Source organism: Ovis aries, chromosome 6, assembly GCF_016772045.2.
Source record: "Ovis aries strain OAR_USU_Benz2616 breed Rambouillet chromosome 6, ARS-UI_Ramb_v3.0, whole genome shotgun sequence".
Classification (NCBI taxonomy): Eukaryota; Metazoa; Chordata; class Mammalia; order Artiodactyla; family Bovidae; genus Ovis; species Ovis aries.
In genome coordinates this window covers 11133410-11149972 of record NC_056059.1, presented here as the reverse complement: position 1 = coordinate 11149972, position 16563 = coordinate 11133410, and the positions used below count along the sequence as shown (strand labels likewise).

Below are 16563 nucleotides of genomic sequence, written 5' to 3'. Positions count from 1 at the left end.
GAGACAGCAAAAGAGACACAGACGTATAGAACAGTCTTTTGGACTCTGTGGGAAAGGGAGAGGGTGGAATGATTTGGGAGAATGGCATTGAAACATGTGTAATATATAAGAAATGAATCGCCAGTCTAGGTTCGATGCAGGATACAGGATGCTTGGGGCTGGTGCACTGGGATGACCCAGAGAGATGGTATGGGGAGGGAGGTAGGAGGGGGTTCAGGATTGGGAACACATGTACACCCATGGAGGATTCATGTTGATGTATGGCAAAACCAATACAGTATTGTAAAGTAAAAGAAAAAAAAAAAAAAAAAAGAACCTGCTTTCAGTGTAGACCTGGGTCCGATCCCTGGGTTGGGAAGATCCCCTGGAGAAGGGAAAGGCTACCCACTCCAGTATTCTGGCCTGGAGAATTGCATGCGTCCATGAGGCCGCAAAGAGTTGGACACGACTGAGCGACTTTCACTTCACTTCACTTCACCCTTGTGATATGGAAGTTCTGATCCTCCCAGGGTTGACTTCCCATTTTCCCCTGGGGGGCCTTTAACAGCCCTCTTTCTTTGAAAGTTTCTCATTATTACTCAAATCGCCACCACAGAAAACACCTTCCTTGACCCATCCAGACTGCTGTGCATGGATTCTTGTTTGTTAAAGGTTTTGCTTCTTCCCCTGTCTTTGGACTGAGTGAAAATACTTCAGGCCTTATCTTGCCTGATTGTCTGGTTTCTCAGCAGCTGTTTGATCCCTCATGCGGTTGTGCTCTTTTCCTGGTATTTGGTGTCATGACACCACCGGACTTTTTCTTCGGCTCCTCTGGCTGCCTCATTCTGTTCTATACTTTTCTCCTCTAAACATTTTCCTTACATGATTTCACCATGTTTTATGGCATTTGTCCTCTCAGTCGCAAATTTCTGCTCCTGCTCAGACCTCTCCCCAGAGCGCCAGCGACCTCTACTATTGCTTTTGGTGTGACAGTGGTTCCGTAAGCTCCCGATCTCCATGTCTCTTCTTTAGCCTTCCCCATCCCCACACAATGCCTGTATCCTTTTTCAGGCCTTTTTCATGGGAATTTATGGTTACCATCTAGTTGCCCAGACTGGAAATTCGAGTTATTCTTGATACTGTTTTATAACCAGGTTCTATTGATTTTAATCTCTAAAGATTTCTTGATACTTTATGCCTCACCTAGTTTCTACTTCCTATTTTTGTCCTCGTTACTGCCATTTCTCAGCAGGTCTATTGCTACAGCCTCTAATTGATTTTTCTGAGTGGTCATTTCTTCCACTCCAATCCATTCTTCAAAGATCAGATAGTATCATGTTTTCTAAAAGAAATTCTGGTAGTTACACACTGGCTTAACACTTTTAAATGGCTTTTGATCACTCAGGGCTTCCCTGATAGCTCAGTTGGTAAAGAATCCACCTGCAATGCAGGAGACCCCGGTTGGATTCTTGGGTTGGGAAATTCTGCTGAAGAAGGGATAGGCTACCCACTCCAGTATTCTTGGGCTTCCTTCGTGCCTCAGTTGGTAAAGAATCCGCCTGCAATGTGAAAGGCCTGGGTTCAATCCCTGGTTTGGGAAGATCCCCTGGAGAAGGGAAAGGCTATCCACTCCAGCATTTTGGCCTGGAGAATTCCATGGACTTGTATAGTCCATGGGGTTGGAAAGAGTTGGACATGGCTGAGTGACTTTCACTTTCACCCCACTTCGATTGCTCAAGGAAAGGTGGCCACTTGGTCTCCCACTTGGCTTCCAGCTCCCATGTGCCTCTCAGGCTCATCTCCTGCAAATCTCCTCCTTGGCTTTGCTTTCTAATCACATGGACCTTTTTTTTAGTTCTTTAGCTATGCTGTGGTTCTTTGTACCCAGTGGACTACACATAGTCTCCCTCTCATCCAGTCTCCCTCTGCCTCACTCAGTTAATACCTACTTGTCCTTCAGTTTTAAGTCTAAAGTTTATTTCTCCAGAGTGCTCTTATAGCACTTTCCATGCTTCCTCACAGTGCTTTCAAAATTTCTAATTAGATATATACTTATTGGATCAATATCTATTAGGACTTCCCTGTAACTCAGATGGTTAAGAATCTGCCTGCATTGCAGGGGACCTGGGTTCGATCCCTGGGTTGAGAAGATCCTCTGGAGAAGGGAATGGCAACGCACTCCACTATTCTTGCCTGGAGTATCCCATGGACAGAGGAGCCTGGCAGGCTACAGTCTGTGGGGTCACAAGTGTCAGACAGGACTGATCGACTAAAACTACTATTCACATATTAGAATGAACACAATGTTTTAATTATCATTCTATGGATTTAAACCAGCATTAAATGCTGAAGAACACTCCATTTTGGTGTGACACAATTCTATAGGGGAGGTAAGGTAAGGTGAAGTCGCTCAGTTGTGCCCGACTCTTTGCGACCCCACGGACTGTAGCCTACCAGGCTCCTGCCTCCATGGGATTCTCCAGGCAAGAGTACTGGAATGGGTTGCCATTTCCTTCTCCAGGGGATCTTCCCAACCCAGGGATCGAACCTGGGTCTACCACATTCCAGGCAGACGCTTTAACCTCTGAGCCATCAGGGAATTGTTGGATATTTACTTTTCCTTTTGTTATTGTTATTATGATTAGTACCCTGATGAATAAAAAAGGATATATATATTTAATCCTTTTGAGGTTTTCTTATGGCTGCTTCCAGAAGAGGAATCGTACCACCAAAGTATCTTTACAAACTGTTTGATAACTGTCATCAGTTTTCAAAAAATATCTCCATATACATCCTTCTATTGGAATGTTTGAGCATCTTTATTGTGACACCCTTGTCAGCAGAGAGAATAAGGGTGACAGGATGCTAGGATGATATTTATGAGTACCATTTTGATTTTATATTTTGTTGATAAATAATTGGGTTGACCATTTTTACACAGAAACTGTGCAGCTGGATTTGTGTGTGTATGTGTTTGTAAATCATATATCTATGTCTTTTGTTTATTTGCTCATTTTTCTACTATTTATTTATTTTTAACAATTTGCAGGAACTTTTTTTTTCCCTACAAATTAAGGGAACTAAGCCCTTTACCGTGTATTGCTAAAGATGGTCTACTTGGATACTTAAGTTTGTTAATTATGACAGACCAACATTTTATGTGTTTACATGGTTCAATCTCTTAATGTTTTGATTTTTTTTATTATGTTATGCTTGAAATTCCTTGCCCAAATTGATATAAATTAGATATTAGATCTTATTTCTCATAGTTTTTGCTTGTTTGTACAGCTCTTTTAACGTTAGACTGTTGAATACATCTGGACTTTAGTAATTCACCATTGCTTACATTCAAGTTATGAATGCTTTTAACCATATTTTTTCTGCTTCATACCTGGTACCAAGAGTATGCCCTATCCGAAGGGTCAATGAGGATGGTGATGATCTTGGCTTTGGGGACCAGAGATGCAGCTCGTTTGGGAGCCTCTTCTGAATGGAAGTAATTAGCACTCTTTTCAAATAGAAAGTCACTTGTAATGTTGGATGGAGTAGGAAAAAAGTCCATATACCTGAAGGCAGAGAAAGACAATTAATTAATTTGAGGTCTAATTGTTTCCTACCATACTATGGATAGGAGAGGGCTTCCCTGGTGGTGCAGAGGTTAAAGCATTTGCCTGCAATGTAGGAGACCTGGGTTCGATTCCTGGGTCGGGAAGATCCCCTGGAGAAGGAAATGGCAACCCACTCCAGTATTCTTGCCTGGAGAATCCCATGGACGGAGGAGCTTGGTGGGCTACAGTCCATGGGTCGCAAAGAGTCGGACATAACTGAGCGATATTTAAACATTTTTACATCCATTTATATACATTTTTAATTATTGATGTTATAATAGTTAAAATAGAGACTATTCTGTACACTCTGAAGTGAAAACAACCGCAGGTATTACTGTTCTAATTGGCTATTTAGGACAGGCAAAAGAGTGAGATGGAATGGGTAGGTTGCTAAGTAACGGAGGGAAAATTCTTTAGATTTGGGTTGATGTTCTGTGCTATTGAAAGCCAAATCTAAAGAAGTTAAGTTTACCCTTGGCAAACAGCAAATTACACCATATTGCCTAGTAAATATTTTAAAATAGTAAATTTATGTTTGCACACTTGAATGCTAAATTCTTAAATTGAGATTAAAGTGCACAAAAGAGGAAAATATGTAAGTCAGAATAGCTATAAAATACTAGGCAGATTAAGGCATAGTTGCTTTCCTCCTTTTTAACTTCTGCATAATTTGTAGTGTGTATAGCAATGTGAACACATTATAGTCTATCTGGAGTAATTAAGGGGATATTTCCTGCCAGTTGATCCTGTGGAGCCTCGGCAGGTTCACCCCTCCATATGCTGTCGGAACAGTCCTCCTTGTGTAGCTTATAGATTCAATATGTTCAGAGGTTAATTCAGTGCAAGGCATTAATTATGTGCGTAACCCTCCTTACAGCTCACCACTTCTCTAACCCTCAAATGTTCTAGAAATAAATAATGAGAGCAATTAAGAATTCATATAAGATACTTATTTTCCTCTTTGACATTTGTTATTATGTTTCCCAAATGTGAAGTGGTGAAAAGTCTCATCTATATTCCTGCTTAACAATTCGCATTCCATTTGAGCTCACAGATAAGAGGAAATTGCTGCTCTGCCTTCAGTAACTTGCATGCAATTTCCAAATTCATTTAGTCTTTTTAAATAAGACAAAATAGTGCTATCCTAGGTGCAGAGTGGACATGTCGATACTCATAACGGGAACTCAAATCTGCTCACCGCCATTGCCTTGGCCCCTCTCTCATCCTAGTCGCGTCTTAAAAGAATGAGCTTTTCATGAGGACAGATTCACATGTGATGTTGACATAACATTATATGCTATGTTAAGTTGTTTAGTCGTGTCCAACTCTTTGTGACACTTTGGACTGGAGCCCACCAGGCTCCTCTGTCCATGGGATTTTTCAGGCAAGAATACTGGAGTGGGTTGCCGTGCCTTTCTCCAGGGGATTATCTTGACCCAGGGATCCAACCCACTTCTCCTTGGTCTCTGCATTGCAGACGGATTCCTTACTCACTGAGCTATCAGTACATGCTAGCCAGGTATGCAGTGAGGGGAGTTTACCTCAGGGGAAATTTGCCTTATATACTTGGAATTTGGAAATCAGGGCCATATTTTCCTTAGAAAATTGGGACATGGCTGGAAAAAAAAACCAGAGTGAACATCAGTTATAGTATCATGTTTATTCCATTTTAGTTTAGGGATAATATTGTGATTTTAAAATTTTCATTAAGTACTTATTAAGTACAAAGTAATTTTCCTCTTACGCACTTGTGTGACTAGCATTAATATGGTTTTAGAAATGCTCTGGTATTTGCATGACAAATATCAGCTTAGATTATAATACAACATTTACCATCTATGTGTTTAATGAAGATACAAGTCACAGAGTATAAAAGAAAACAACCTTTTGATTTATTTGTTTTCTCAGGCATTGCTGTGAAGACAAATTATGTATTTAGTAGGAAAAAAAAACAACTCTAGACTCAGTGAAATAATAATATGCTTAAGGAGAATTTTAAATATCCTTATGAATAATTCTGATGAAAATATTCCATAATCCTCTTTATTCAATCATATTAATTTACCAGAAAAATATTATCATTATTGCACTGTCCAAATCAAATTATAGGCAACACTGATTAAACATATCATCATTATAAATTAATTTTTAATTCACTATGGTAGAATTAAACATAACACATTTATTCTGTAATTATGTAGATGCCTTGCATACGCCTATAATTGCTCATCTATGAATGAGCATGTGCTAATAATGGACTTTGTTTTTTGGTATTTTTCTTACCAGTCAATTCCCTTGTGGTAGTTGTTTCCGTTAAAGAATTGGACTTCTTCAAATGTTTTGGGACTGGGGAGATTGCTGATGATGGAAGGGTGCATAAGAAGAAATAAATAAAGTGCTGTTGTTCCTATTACAAAAAAAAAAAAAAGGAGACAAAATGTTATTTAGCAATAAAAGACAAGATAAATACTTTATTATTATTATGGGTGGAGGCATGCGGAATAGCATGTGGAATTTTAGTTTCGTCAAAAAGGGATTACATCCAGGCTTCCTTGCACTGCAAGTGCAGAGTGGTAACCACTGGACCACCAGGGAAGTCCTAACACAAATATTTAGCAAAAGTTTTGCTCAAAAAAGTAATATGCAAGACCAAATCATTCCAGTGTCAAAATGATTTCCTAAAAAGCAGTTAAGTGCATTTCATGTGGCAATGATTTGTGTTCTTATATTAGTCTTCATGGTTCTATTGACCTAAACATTTCGTTTAATCTGAGTACATAGTCAAAGTTAAGTAGGTTGATACAGCTAGGGGAGAAATTCAGAAACTGGGTGATTAGATTTCCCTGCTGAAGTCAGATGAGTGGCTAAAGTATCAAAGACATGCAGCACAATACCTGAAACTCAATTAATACTATGTTCAAATCAATTAAAGTTAATCAAACTATTCAACAGATGTCGACCAGTGCAACTCTGAACAAGTTACTGTAGTAATGATTGGTGATAACTTTTGATAAGAAAAACATATTTGCTGGCCTCAGTAGACTTTAAGTGTATTTGTGGATTTGAGTCAAGTAAACAGGTGAGGGAGGTACCATGATGAGAGAAGAGTAGAGTGCTTTTCCAATATAGGAGAAAATGGGTAATTTAGACTTGGGCAGTCAGGGAAGGCTTCCAGGAGGAAGCATTTTCTAAGATTGTACCTTAAAACTGTAAGTATTTCCTGAAAGGCTGAAAGAGGGGTGCAAGATTGTGGAAGACAGCCAGTTGACTGTCCTGCCCTGACAAGCCTGATAACGAGGCACTAGGCTGAACAGACTGGCTGACGTCAACCACTGAGTGGATGACATCACAGAAGGCATGAGTGTCACAGCCTAAGTTAAGGCAGAAATTGAGGGCCAGAGCAGGAAGGACCATGAAATGACTGGATCTCATAAATCAAAACTTCTCTTATGGAAAAGGTTATTTCATTTTATAACGTGGTGAACACAGGAGACTTTGTTGGATTTCCCAACCCTAGGAGAGAGTGGAATGAACTACCCGGGTGGACTGGCAGAGCAATAATGACAGCAGCTGGGGATCTGGAACAAGAGACCGCAGAGAACTGTGTAGATAAAGAAAGTAACAAGAGATCACAGGGCCCCTAGAAAGCCAGAATGGTGGCTCCTGGTGAAATGGCAGGGCAAAATTCAATAAATGCCCTTAAGGAGATTTCATTTTTTAGCAGGTTAAAAATCATCATCCAACTTCTTTGACTTGTTTGTTCCTCTTGGGAAAGCTCAAACAAGCTAAAAGCTTTATCATTTCCACTTTGGTAGGTCAAATATGAAAATCTAAAGGTATAAGTTATTGTCTTTATAAATACAACCAGCAAAGAGGAAAACTAGATTTATACTTACTAACCTGGAATGTTCTAGTAGAACTAAGAAGTAGTAATATTCAATGACAAATGATAGAAGACATGATTTTAAATTAAAATTTCAACATAATTTTACAACATAGAAATGCTTTCTTTAGTCGTCATTCCAGTGTGGGAACAGCTGTGAGGGAGTTGGTGGAAAATTAATGAATATTTTAAATAACAAGAACAATAAGAAAATTGATATATATGAAAATACGTGCTGCATTTTTTCTCTCCCTGCACACGTGTAACTTATTGTTGCAACACAGTTTATATTACTGGAGGAAGAAAAGATTTCAACAGCCAATATCTAGGAGTCTGGAAATTTTGCCCACAACCTTTAAAATGATCTACTTGCTTGTATTACAAATATCTTCATCTGGGCCAGGCTTATTTATTGTGACTGTTTGTTTTGTGTTATGGTTTGTGCACTCACTGATGAAAATGCTTCTAGTCAGAGTTGTGAATTCAAAATATAGCAAGTCAATAAAAAGTTTAATTAATCAGGACATGAGCAAAGTATATAAAGCTGTCACATGCTGAAGAAAGTATGAAATAGTCTAATTGAAAGTGTCATCTCGTTGGCGAAATACTGTCACTCTCTTTTACTGCATGGTTATACACATGTCCTTCAGCACATGAGAAAATATCACGGGGAAAAGCTGCCTAATAAGCCTAAGGTGCATCAGAAAACAAATCCAAACCATATGTATACATGAAGATCATTTGAAAACAAGCAAAGAAACAAACAAACCACACAGGTAGAATCTTTGAAGGTGATAATGACAGTGGTTCTGAAAAAAAAATCAGTGCAAGGTTGATATGCAGTATAAAATAGTTTGAATGAAGCTAAAGTTTTCTTTTATAACTTAAGTCAGCAGTTGATTAGGCAAAGCCACAAAAAAAGGTAGAAATTAAAAATCAGATACCACAACTGTGACATATAAGCTCAAAGTAGTCAAAAATGTGTCTGTTGAACAACTTTAAAATTCATACTTAAAAATTTAGTCCATACGTCTTAATTAATTAAATGAGCAACTTTAGGGTCCCTTTGAGGATCATGACATAAAGATGATCCATAGGGATGAAAAGAAATTCAATAATGAACTTGAATGGCTGTCTGAATATTTCAACAAGGCAAACTTAATCAAATACTATATGACACTGTGTTTTATGACAAAACAAACACAAAAAAACCCATAAACTGCCCAGTTGGTTAGTCTTACCTGTTTTTTGTGGCCCAATTACTAGGAATTTTGGTAAGTGGTCACAAGTTTTCTCTCTGGACCATATGTCTTTATGTCTTTTATCATCACATGGATTCTGCAAGAAGGAGGAATAATGAATCTTATCGTGTAATCAATACCTGGCTCTGTTCCATAAAAATTGTCAAACCACAGAATCAAATTCTTGCCTGATACCCTTAAGCTAGGAGTTAGACCTTGTTCTGGTTCTGATTTTCAAATTGTTTCCTTCTAAAATGGCACCTTCGTTTCCTTCAAGGCTAGAACTCTGCATCCAGTCTCTTCTCAGGCTTGGCTTGGTGTTCTAACTTCTGAGATTCCACCTCACCTCTGAATTCACGTTTTACATCTGTATACCTGATCCTTAGCTTGTCTCTGCCTGGTTTGAACTCAGGTTTTCAGATATCTGTGCTCTGCCCTAATTATTCCTTCTTGTTTTCTCTAGAGGGCTGGGAAGTCATCCTTGAACTCTGGACTTGGCCAACTTTTTCTTCCCTTTTTACATTACATGCTATATTCTCTGCTCATCCAGATAATCGCACAGTTTGGCCATATTCCACAAGCAGATACCATGTAGATCATTATTTCTAGCCCCTACTTTCCTCCTAAACAATAATTTACATTGTGTGTGTGTCACTGCTGCACAGACGTGGTGAGGAAATGACCCAACATAGCCACACATCCAATTGTATCCCCATCTCAACTCTCTCTTGTACCAGCCTCCATTCTGTTCAAGTAAAGAGGTCCAAATTTACCATCCAGTTCATGGCACTTGAGAATTAGGAGTCCTAAGGACTTCCCTAGCCGTTCAGTGGATAAGAATCCACCTGCCAAGGCAAGAGACACTGGTTCAGTCCCCAGTCTGGGAAGACTGCACACGCCACAGAGCACATGACCCGTGTGCCACAGCCACCAAGTCTGCACTCTGCAGCTCACGAGCTGCAACTACCAAACCCATATGCCACAGCTGCTGAAGCCTGTGTGCCCTAAAGCCTGTGCTCCACAACAAGAGATGTCACTGCAGTGAAGAGCCTGTGTGCTGCGCCAAGAGTAGCCCCCACTGGCCACAATTAGAGAAAGCCCATGCAAAGCGACAAAGACCCAGGACAGCCATAAATAAATAAATGACCTTTTAAAAAAGGGTAAATGGTAGTGATGCCACTTTTAAAATATCTATTGACTGACAAAATGGTTTTATCATATTGGTAATCTAATTAATAAATATATTCAAAAATTATTTTCACAAAATTCTTTCTAAAAAACATGTTGATCATTAAAACAATTATAATTTTACACGTATTATTCAAATTTTAAAATGGCATAAGATAATCATTTATGGTTCATATTTACGTACTTAAATAATTTTTTAATCCATATCTGCTCTAATATTATGTCACCCAAGTTCCTCTGAAGAATATTTTCACTAAACCAGCCAAGTTTCAGGAGCCTATCAACTTGGTTGGTTTTTAGAGGCCCAGTGGCCTGAAGCATGTGGTGACATGCCTTCCAAAGTAAAAGGTGAATATTGTACTTTGCAATTCCTGCTACTAAGATAGAGGGGCTTCCCTGGTGGCTCAGACAATAAAGAATCTGCCTGCCATGAAGGAGACCTGGGTTTGATCCCTGGCTTGGGAAGATCCCCTGATGGAGAGAATGGCAACTCACTCCACTATTCTTGCCTACAGAATTCCACGGACAGAGAAACTTGGGGGACTACAGTCCATGGGGTCTCAAAGAGTTGGACACGACTGAGTGAATAACACTTTCACTTTCACTAAGATAGAAGCACAAAGCTCGATAGGCTTCTTTGGGTTTTGGACACTTTTTTTTTTTTTTTTTGGACCTAGGAAATACTTCTCTGAGTCGCTGACTGAATGACGCAGAAACCTGCTGGTTTTGAGTGGAACCCGGAACAAGAAAGAGCCCTGCAAGAGGTAAGTCTGAAGTCTAAGCAGTCCTCCCAATTGGGCCATGCATTGTGGCAGACCCTTGGTACTGTGGCCTCTGTGGTATAAAAGGACACCAAAAAGAGTTTTGTTCAGGTCCCAGAGGAGAATCACAGTGTTTACCCTTGAGGTTCTGTATCACATCATTCAAACAGTAGCTCCTGGTATGCTACTGGGCCCTGGAAGAGATTATGTTTGTCATGGATTTTCAAAGTAATCATGTGGTCACAATTCACTATTATAAGTTTAATAGTGACACAACAACCAAGTCATAAGTTCAAGTACACCCAGCAGCTATTCATTATAAGATGGAGTGATACAGCTGGAACTGATTTCAAGAAGATATGAAGACTACAAGCAAACCTTACAAGTAAGTGCCCAGACCCCACGTTACCTATCATGGTCTCACTGATGCCTCTACATCATGTCCATTAATTCAGTGATGCCATCCAACCATCTCATCCTCTGTTGCCCCCTTCTTCTCCTGCCTTCAGTCTTTTCCAGCATCAGGGTCTTTTCCAATGAGTAGGCTCTTTGCATCAGGTGCCAAAGTAATGGAGCTTCAGCTTCAGCATCAGTCCTTCCAATGAATGTTCACGAATGATTTCCTATAGGATTGACTGGTTTGATCTCCTTGCTGTCCAAGGGACTCTCAAGAGTCTTCTCCAACAACACAGTTCAAAAGCATCAATTCTTTAGCACTCAGCCTTCCTTATGATCCAACACTAGCATACATACATGACTATTGAAAAAGTCGTAGCTTTGACGAGACAGACTTTTGTTGGTAAATGATGTATTTGCCTTTTAATATGCTGTCTAGAAATGTGATGATCTTTGTATTGCCCAAGAATGTACACCAGAGAGTATCCAATGTAGAAGTGCCGCACAACCCAGCAGTCAGATCATTCAGCCAGTTCCCAGCATTCTCACATGTCATTAACCTCTGTCCTCGGCCAATCCAGCTCTGAAACAATGGGTATATGAATGGAGACAAGGATCAACACCATCCCCATGGAAAAGAAATGCAAAAAAGCAAAATGGCTGTCTGGGGAGGCCTTACAAATAGCTGTGAAAGGAAGAGAAGCAAAAAGCAAAGGAGGAAAGGAAAGATGTAAGCGTCTGAATGCAGAGTTCCAAAGAATAGCAAGAAGAGATAAGAAAGCCTTTTTCAGCGATCAATGCAAAGAAATAGAGGAAAACAACAGAATGGGAAAGACTAGAGATCTCTTCAAGAAAATCAGAGATACCAAGGGAACATTTCATACAAAGATGGGCTCGATAAAGGACAGAAATGGTCTGGACCTAACAGAAGCAGAAGATATTAAGAAGAGGTGGCAAGAATACACGGGAGAACTGTACAAAAAAGATCTTCACAACCCAGATAATCATGATGATGTGATCACTAATCTAGAGCCAGACATCTTGGAATGTGAAGTCAAGTGGGCCTTAGAAAGCATCACTATGAACAAAGCTAGTGGAGGTGATGGAACTCCAGTTGAGCTCCTTTAAATCCTGAAAGATGATGCTGTGAAAGTGCTGCACTCAATATGCCAGCAAATTTGGAAAACTCAGCAGTGGCCACAAGACTGGAAAAGGTTAGTTTTCATTCCAATTCCAAAGAAAGGCAATGCAAAAGAATGCTCAAACTACCACACAACTGCACTCATCTCACATGCTAGTAAAGTAATGCTCAAAATTCTCCAAGCCAGGCTTCAGCAATACATGAACTGTGAACACCCTGATGTTGAAGCTGGTTTTAGAAAAGGTGGAAGAATCAGAGATCAAATTGCCAACATCTGCTGGATCATGGAAAAAGCAAGAGAGTTCCAGAAAAACATCTATTTCTGCTTTATTGACTATGCCAAAACCTTTAACTGTGTGGATCACAATAAACTGTGGAAAATTCTTCAAGAGATGGGAATACCAGACCACCTGACCTGCCTCTTGAGAAACATATATGCAAGTTCGGAGGCAACAGTTAGAACTGGACATGGGACAACAGACTGGTTCCAAATAGGAAAAGGAGTACATGAAGGCTGGATCTTGTCACCCTGCTTATTTACCTTCTATGCAGAGTACATCATGAGAAACGCTGGACTGGAAGAAACACAAGCTAGAATCAAGATTGCCAGGAGAAATATCAATAACCTCAGATATGCAGATGACACCACGCTTATGGCAGAAAGTGAAGAGGAGCTAAAAAGCCTCTTGATGAAAGTGAAAGAGGAGAGTGAAAAAGTTGGCTTAAAGCTCAACATTCAGAAAATGAAGAACATGGCATCCTGTCCCATCACTTCATAGGAAATAGATGGGGAAACAGTAGAAACAGCGTTGGACTTTATTTTGGGGGCTCCAAAATCACTGCAGATGGTGATTGCAGCCATGAAATTAAAAGACGCTTACTCCTTGGGAGAAAAGTTATGACCAACCTAGATAGCATATTCAAAAGCAGAGACATTACTTTGCCGACTAAGGTCCGTCTAGTCAAGGCTATGGTTTTCCTGTGGTCATGTATGGATGCGAGAGTTGGACTGTGAAGAAGGCAGAGCACTGAAGAATTGATGCGTTTGAACTGTGGTGTTGGAGAAGACTCTTGAGAGTCCCTTGGACTGCAAGGATATCCAACCAGTCCATTCTGAAGGAGATCAGTCCTGGGATTTCTTTGGAAGGAATGATGCTAAAGCTGAAGCTCCAGTACTTTGGCCACCTCATGCAAAGAGTTGACTCACTGGAAAAGACTCTGATGCTGGGAAGGATTGGAGGCAGGAGGAGAAGGGGATGACCGAGGATGAGATGGCTGGATGGCATCACTGACTCGATGGACGTGAGTCTGAGTGAACTCCGGGAGATGGTGATGGACAGGGAGGCCTGGCGTGCTGCGATTCATGGGGTCACAAAGAGTCAAACATGACTGAGCGACTGAACTGAACTGAACTGATGAATGGAGAATCTGTGAAAGCAAGTTGGAAACCATTCCTGGGCTTCCCTTCCGCAAGTCTGCTTTAGTAAGAGCCACTGCCGAGTACCTGACCTGTCATTAAGAGACCACTTCTAAGTTCCAGAAACAGCACTCTTCTACCACTTGGTAGAAAATTGATTATGTTGGACACATCCGTTCTGAAAAGGACAGTGACTCATCCTGATCCCAGCTGGAACATATTCAGAGTACGAATTTGCTTCTCCCAGTTTACATAGCCTTGGCCATCATCACTATGCAAGGCCTCAAGGAATGTCTAAGTTGCTGCTATGGTAGTTCACATAATATTGCTTTGGTAAAGGGGACCACTCCTGACAAAGGGAGTGTCATAGCAGGCTTCTTCCCATGGGAGTCACTGGTCTTATCATGCCTCACTATCCAGAGATGCTGACCTGACAGAGGGGTGAAAGACCACAGGAAAGAGGCAGTTGAGGTACCAGCTTTTAGATACACACCATACCTCTTAAATTAAAAGCTATTGGTTGGTTCTGTGTCTCCAAACAGTAGTATAGTTGTGTCCAGGAATTAAGGAGTGGATGTAAGAGTAGACCCATTCACCATCATTTGCAGTGGCTTACTTGGAATATTTGTGCTTTCCATCTTACAACTTTAAAGTCTGTGGTTCTAGAAGCTCTGGTTCACAAAGGAGGGGAGACCCAAGCAGGAGGCCCAGGAAGAGGATCACCACCTAAATGTTGCAGCTTATGTCCATTCACTTTGGACTCCTTGTGTGCGTAGACCAGCAGGCATGGAAATGAATTACAATCCTCACAGGGGAAATTGACCCTGATCAACATAAGTAGAACTGCTACTATACAGGGAGAAATATCCTTGGCATTCAAATCACTAGGTTACTTGCTGTTACTTCTATGCCCAATTCTAACTATAATTGAGAAAGCATGGCCACCACAGCTTGATTAGGGCTAGGTTGGGCACCAGACAAGAGTTTACCACAGCATACTTCATAAGCTCAGTTCAGTTCAGTTCAGTCGCTCAGTTGTGTCCAACTCTGCGATCCCATGGACTGCAGCATGCCAGGCCTCCCTGTCCATCACCAACTCCCGGAGTTCACTCAAACTCATGTCCATTGAGTCGGTGATGCCATCCAACCACCTCATCCTCTGTCATCCCCTTCTCCTCCTGCCCTCAATCTTTCCCAACATAAGGTCTTTTCAAATGAGTCAGCTCTTCACATTAGGTGGCCAAAGTATTGGAGTTTCAGCTTCAGCATCAGTCCTTCCAATGAACACCCAGGACTGATCTCCTTTAGGATGGACTGGTTGGATCTCCTTGCAGTCCAAGGGACACTCAAGAGTCTTCTTCAACACCTAGTTCAAATGCTTCAGTTCTTTAGTGCTCAGCTTTCTTTATAGTCCAACTCTCACATCCATGCATGACTACTGGCCTAGACAGACCTTTGTTGTCAAAGTAATGTCTCTGCTTTTTAATATGCTGTCTAGGTTGGTCATAACTTTCCTTCCAAGGAGTAAGCGTCTTTTAATTTCATGGCTGCAATCAACATCTGCAGTGACTTTGGAGCCCCCACCCTCGCAAAGAGTCGGACACAACTGAGCAACTGAACTGAACTGAATTGAACTGAACTGAACTGAACCCTCCAAAATAAATGCAGTCACTGTTTCCAATGTTTCCTCATGTATTTGCCATGAAGTGATGGGACCAGATGCCATGATCTTCGTTTTCTGAATGTTGAGCTTCAAGCCAACTTTTTCACTCTCCTCTTTCACTTTAAGAGGCTCTTTAGTTTTTCTTCACTTTCTGCCATAAGGGTGATGTCATCTGCATATATGAGGTTATTGATATTTCTCCCAGCAATTTTGATTCCAGCTTGTGCTTCATCCAGCCCAGTTTTTCTCTTGATGTACTGCATAGAAGTTAAATAAGCAGGGTGACAGTATACAGCCTTGACGTACTCTTTTTCCTATTTGGATCCAGTCTGGTGTCCCGTGTCCAGTTCTAACTGTTGCTTCCTGACCTGCATACAGATTTCTGAGGACGCAGGACAAGTGGTCTGGTATTCCCATCTCTTTCAGAATTTTCCGCAGTTTATTGTGATCCACACAGTCAAAGGCTTTGGCATAGTCAAGAAAGCAGAAATAGATGTTTTTTGGAACTCTCTTGCTTTTTTGATGATCCAGTGAATGTTGGCAATTTGATCTCTGGTTCCTCTGCCTTTGCTAAAGCCAGCTTGAACATCTGGAAGTTCACGGTTCACATTATTGCTGAAGCCTGGCTTAGAGAATTTTGAGCATTACTTTACTAGCGTGTGAGATGAGTGCAATTGTGTGGTAGCTTGAGCATTCTTTTGCATTGCCTTTCTTTGGGATTGGAATGAAAATTGACCTTTTCCAGTCCTGTGGCCACTGCTGAGTTTTCCAAATTTGCTAACATACTGAATGCAGCACTTTCACGGCATCATCTTTCAGGATTTGAAATAGCTCAACTGGGATTCCATCACCTCCACTAGCTTTGTTTGTAGTGACGCTTCCTAAGGCCCACTTGACTTCACATTCTAGGATGTCTGGCTCTAGGTAAGTGATCACACCATCGTGATTAACTGGGTCGTGAAGATCTTTTTGGTACAGTTCTTCATAAGTTATCTTTATCCAGGCATAGCCTTCCTCTGTCATAATTCCCAGAGAAAATTACATGAAAAGAATTAGTGGGACAAACTAAAGCTGCTGCTACTGAAGTTGGTCCTGAAACTACTCGACACACCAGGTCAGCCTTCCATATCAGCAGAACTGCTACCCACACGAGGAGGAAAGCCAGAGTAGGGGATATAGATGTGGGAGAATATGGAGAAAATGTGCGTTGGTTTCAGCTTTGGAATTGGCTGCAGCAGTGAGGCTGCAGTTTCTCCTAATGACCTTCTTCTTGTAGGTTTCCCCAG

The 16563-nt window shown here is 40.8% G+C and overlaps 1 protein-coding gene across 2 annotated transcripts in view; it reads right to left on the bottom strand.

Moving 5' to 3' along the window:
• Positions 1-16563, bottom strand: part of LOC101112819 (N-deacetylase and N-sulfotransferase 4) — a 343774-nt gene that overhangs the window by 19267 nt on the left and 307944 nt on the right. For both annotated transcript variants that reach the window (XM_027970794.3, XM_060417521.1), the window contains 3 exons: positions 8712-8808; positions 5871-5994; positions 3371-3545 (listed from right to left, as the gene is read on the bottom strand). In XM_027970794.3, coding sequence (XP_027826595.2) covers positions 3371-3545; positions 5871-5994; positions 8712-8808 — 396 coding nt within the window. The remainder of the gene's footprint in view (positions 1-3370; positions 3546-5870; positions 5995-8711; positions 8809-16563) is intronic.